Source organism: Phaethon lepturus, unplaced genomic scaffold, assembly GCF_000687285.1.
Source record: "Phaethon lepturus isolate BGI_N335 unplaced genomic scaffold, ASM68728v1 scaffold26967, whole genome shotgun sequence".
NCBI lineage: Eukaryota > Metazoa > Chordata > Aves > Phaethontiformes > Phaethontidae > Phaethon > Phaethon lepturus.
In genome coordinates this window covers 1,639-6,782 of record NW_010554419.1, presented here as the reverse complement: position 1 = coordinate 6,782, position 5,144 = coordinate 1,639, and the positions used below count along the sequence as shown (strand labels likewise).

The following is a 5,144-nucleotide window of genomic DNA, read 5'->3' as shown; positions in this document are numbered from 1 at the left end:
TCGGCATTCAGTATTCACAGAAAAACTTAAAAAAATGTGATTTACCATTGGGACAGTAATAGCACGCTGATGTTAAACACTTATGAACTGCTGAAATGGGTTCTGAGTATTTAACAGCACACAGTATGCAACTCAAAAGATGCTTGTTATGGCAATAGAAAGAATTAGTGTTTACCCTTTATTAGAAATGCCTGAGAAGAGGTAGCTCAGTATTACCGGGCAGATACTGATCTTAAAGGATGGCTCAATCTGCTCTACACCCTTACGTTTCCTTAAGGAAGAGAACACTAAAAAGACACTCGTGTATCTTCATTGCTGGTTCTGGCTCCTACAACAGTCACACCCATGCAGAACACCAACCAGCCGGTAGCTGGTCTGGTTGCCATTTCATACAACAGAAGAACATTAAAAAAATTTGTAATTAGCCACTTAGATCTTTAGTTCTTTAGTTATCTAGATCAAAAACTGTATCAAAGTCAACTTGGCCTTGAAATACATTCAGCTTTAAAACAAGTCTCACTGTTCAGACTCAACAAGAAAAATATGCTAACTCTGGATACTGCCTTTTATAGTCGCACTTCGTCAGAAGAACGTATGAAGAGCTGTAACAAATCAAGCCACTGACACACAGGAGCTGCTTAATGACAAAACAAATCAGTCCCTCAAATCCAGCATCCTTTGTCCTACAGTGACCTACACACAACAACTCAAAAAAGAAGGAAAAAAAAAAGCGCAGGGTCACTTCAGGGAAGCAGTCAGCTGTATGGAGTTGCACATCAGGCAATTTCTTTACTGGCCCAGTAACGATCAGCTCATGCCCCAAAGCACAACAAACTCTTTATAGTCTATAAAGCTTCCCATGTTACCAACCACAAAATTATCCAGTTACTAAAATCCAACCACTCTGTCACTAATTACATTGTGGTTGCAACTATAATGAGGGACCTGTACAACACAGCATTCTGCTGTCTCTCAATCCTACTGTAAGGAACAGGATATTTCCCTGTGAATACCATTAATAGTTCATCCCCATCAAATCTTCCCTGCCCCGCCCCCCGGCCCTTGAAAGCATTCTACCTACATGGTACTTAATAAAACGGGGAGACACCACCACCCAGCCATTAATACCTAGAACTTGCACCATACAGTTAGTAATTACTGACAGCGAACTCCTTGGAAAGTCAGTCTGATTGATCAATCAATTAAACCCCATTTCTCCTAAGCTACAGAGGCACAAGATAGTCCTGAGTTTGAGGAACATCTCTTGCCCCATCACCTGGCCTGACCTGGGTTGCCAAAGGACACTGCAATCACACCTCCGTCACAAGGCAGGTCTGGCCAGCCAACACTTCCCCTTGTTGCTAAGCAGAAAGGCTGTGGTTAAAGCGCTTGTCTGGGATTGGTGAGGTCTCTGCTCAGTTCCAGGCTGTGCTATAGATCAAGTGTGCAAACCTTGAGCAGCGTTACTTAGTCTCAGTTCCCTCATCTCATAAATGGAGATGCCTCTCATCCTTTTCCTCGCCTGTTTAGACTGGAAGTTCTCCCGTAACATATTCACACCCGGCGTCTGGCATGCTGGCTTACCCAGGTAATAAAGACGATGAGAGTGCGGGCTGGACTCTTCTGTTTTCCGGACAAACTGGAAATCATGGGGAGCTTTGTTCACTATCATGCCCGAATACTTCCTGCTGCTGTGAATAATGTCACGCAGCCCATCCCAAGAATGCTTTTGCACCTGGAATTGGGAAGGCACATCCTCCATCTCGACCACTTCAGAACTGTCTGATAGCGTGTCCACTGCAGTCATCCTCTCTTCCCCTTCAGAACTGGACAAAAAACTGAGGGAGGAGTTGAGGGAGAGAATTAAGCCTTAAAATCAAGCAGGCATATTTTGTTGCTTAGACAAAGCTCTAAGCATGCAACAAGCTTAAGAGAACAGGCACTCCTTAAACTATAGATCCTAGGATTCTCTGCACTCAAAGATTACATTTTAAACACACATCAATGTATTGAAAGGAAAAGTCCATCTCCCATCCCATATTGAGTCCCGTAAACGAAGATACTAACCTCAGAAGACTCACTCTCCCAGGACTAGTTCCAGAAACAAGCTGTTAAAAGAAGTACAAGCAGCAGATTCTGGTGCAGAAAACAATCAGCTTGACTCAAAGGAAAAACACCCCAGGAATTTGGACGGATAAGTCATCAAAGCTATGACCTATTGTAAAGGCACATAAACTTCTGCCCTGGAAGACCACAAAAGTGAAGTCCCCTTCCTGCCCTACAGGAAAGCCTGTTCATCACTTAGAGAAGTTTAAGCCCAAGCACAGCACCTCACTTACCTGAAGAGCTACTGCAGCCAGGAATGAAGTAGGAGAGATGGCAAAACAGGAAGAAAACAGTGCAAGTCTCTTTGCTAACAGAAGGAAGACAGCAGTAACAGACCCTGGTCGTATGCCCCAACATGCGGCACGCATTCCTCATACATTTCCAAGCTAGCAGTTATTGAATGAGAGTCTACAAAAAACACCTCCACATGCAACGACAGCAAACGTTAATTTGAGGAGAGGTGGACTAACAGACTTGCCCAAGGTTAATGATGTAATCTATTGCAAAGCAGGAATGAGCCTAGGACTAGGGAAACCAGTTTCTGTCACCCCATTTGGAAAGCTGGATTCCTCTCCTTGAGGACATTTTAGTTGTTTTGGGGGTATCCAGAAGAATGTTACAAAGAATTTCAGAAGAACCCTGAAAAATTAGGCCACAGAAGTTTGCTCTATGAGACAGAATCGCTACCTTTGACACAGCATCAAGAGGCAAACCAGTGACTAAGGATCACACCAAAAAAGCCCTTGTCCTCAGCAGCCCCGAAATTTACATTTTCAAATGAGATGTTTCTTGAGTGTCCCCTGTCATGCAGGGCAGTGACCTGCATTCTGACAGGAGAGCAGCTTCTGAGATGAAGGGTTAAGCAAGAATTACACATAAACCAAATCTCAAAGACTTCAGCCTCAGTAAGATGCATGAGTTCTTTCATGACGCAGAGAGAATCAGGGGGAAAAAGAGAAGGATTTTTATATCACAAGAAAACACTCACCTCTGCCCATTTTCTACCATGAGTATTTTTCAAGACAACCCCACGTGTTCCTGAAAGATTCCCCACCAGCTTGTACCTTCTAACAAACTAAAAGGAAGTTCTCACCTAGTTCGACATCTTGTGCAATTATGGCAGGAGATGAGCAAACCTAAACCAATGTACATCTGGACTTCCTTAAACTACAGGCACATGGTACAAGGTCTGTAAATACAACCACATCTTCAACTGCTAAGTCCCTAACTTGTACAAAATGTGCGAATAATAACACAAGAACAGGGTCCTGAAATAAATCTGTAGGTACTCCTGGTACCTATTGCCCAGCAATAAATCCACAGCTTGAACATGAATAGAGAGGAGTATTTTCCAATCAAAGCCAGGCAGGAAGCCCAAGTAAAACCACAAAAGAGAATGTGACGGGATGTTCTAAGACTGTGTGTCTGTGGCCTCTACTGTCTATATCCAGGGTCTTCATTACTGCAACTAAAATCACATCCGAAGGCAGAAGGGTCGTCTATCAGAAACACATGACAGGAAGACCAGAAAACTCCATAAATTGGCACAATTCTCTCAACCCAATCCCACTGCAGATCAAGTCAGTCAATTAAAATAATCTGGCTTTGGCTCAAAATGCCTGACCCTTAGGTTACTCTCACTCAGCTGATGAAACTGTCTTACCCAGCCAGCTTGACTTCTGACAAGGAAAAGTTGCACCTTTACAGGCTCAAAACAGTCCACAAATGTAATACTGGTAACTGTCCCAAACTGAACTGGAGGCTGCAGCCCTTTCCAAACGATACTGCCATGATTTTATGATTCACTAAGGAAGCGAAAGGCACAACTTTCAGCTTGGTACTGTTCTCATCCTGGTGATTTTGACACTATGAACAGAGTGGAATAGTGGGATAAGCAAAGTAGCCATCACACAAAGTTACATGAAAGCATTGGGAAATACCACTATCATAGCTGGAGTGTGGTGGAGCCTGGCAAAACTTAGGTCCTGACCTGATACAGAGTAAAAAGAAAATCCAATTGCTTCATCTGTCACTACAGCCATCTCTTGGACAAAATGTAGCAAGTATTTGGCAACACCACATATGTAAGTAAGCAAGTATAGGGAGTAATTTACCTAACTGAATTGCAGAGTGAATTTGAGGATTAAATTATTCAAAGATTAATTGGATCAAGGCACCAATTTTAACCACCTTATTCTTAGACTGTCTTGAAACTTCGGCATCAATATAGCGCATCTAAGATTTACACCTTACTGGAAAAACACTGTCCTTTACAGTCCTCACACTGAGGCATTGATTTAGATGATTCAGTATTGTTGCAGAAGCACTCCCCAAAACATCTAGCTATCCCTTGGAGGTCTTTTTCATGCTTTTTCTGCCCTGCCTGGCCAGGTTAGATGGATCAGGCACACATCCACCAAGCCCTCCCTTCAAGGGGAACACGTTAGTCTGAAAACAACAAGCAAGCACAGGTGGGACATCAGCGCAGGGAAAAAATTGTAAACCATGGAATTGGAAGTCAGTGAAACAAGTTATCTTCCTGAGTCACTTCCTGACCCACAGATCCTGACACAGAGCTCCCCGGGCAGAATTATATATTTGGGATTCTTCACAAACCTCATTGACTCCAAGAAGTGCTTATTGCTCTGTCCCACACAATCTAAAGGTCAATAAAGGCCCTGGGAGTAACCGGGACACATACCTTCTCCAACTTCCTGCAGTCTCGTTTTCCAGACGAACCCTCTTTATCTTCTGCATTAACTACTCAGCAAGCTGGGCAGGACAGGAAACTAGGGAGGAAGAGGGAAAAAGCAAATTTCATATAGTTTCTCCCGTCATATGAATAAGGCTGTATAAAAGCATCCTCCATAAGGCACATTTCCAACTGAGCGTGGACGCACAAACAAAATCCTTGGTTTGCACTTTACAGTCCAAATCTGTTCTGCCAGCACATGCTGGATATTAACAGCCCAGATAAATCTGAGGGGTATTTCTTCACCTGAACAATGGGACTCAATGAACTCTGTGGCTTGCCTCGT

The 5,144-nt window shown here is 43.3% G+C and overlaps 1 protein-coding gene across 1 annotated transcript in view; it reads right to left on the bottom strand.

Moving 5' to 3' along the window:
* The window catches only part of DPP9 (dipeptidyl-peptidase 9), a 17,763-nt gene extending 12,894 nt beyond the window's left edge, over positions 1-4,869 (bottom strand). The window contains exons 1-2 of the mRNA XM_010291868.1: positions 4,808-4,869; positions 1,585-1,838 (exon numbers count right to left, since the gene is read on the bottom strand). Of these exons, the coding sequence (XP_010290170.1) occupies positions 1,585-1,838; positions 4,808-4,863 (310 nt within the window). The 5' untranslated portion in view covers positions 4,864-4,869. The remainder of the gene's footprint in view (positions 1-1,584; positions 1,839-4,807) is intronic.
* Between the last annotated feature and the right edge of the window lie 275 nt (positions 4,870-5,144).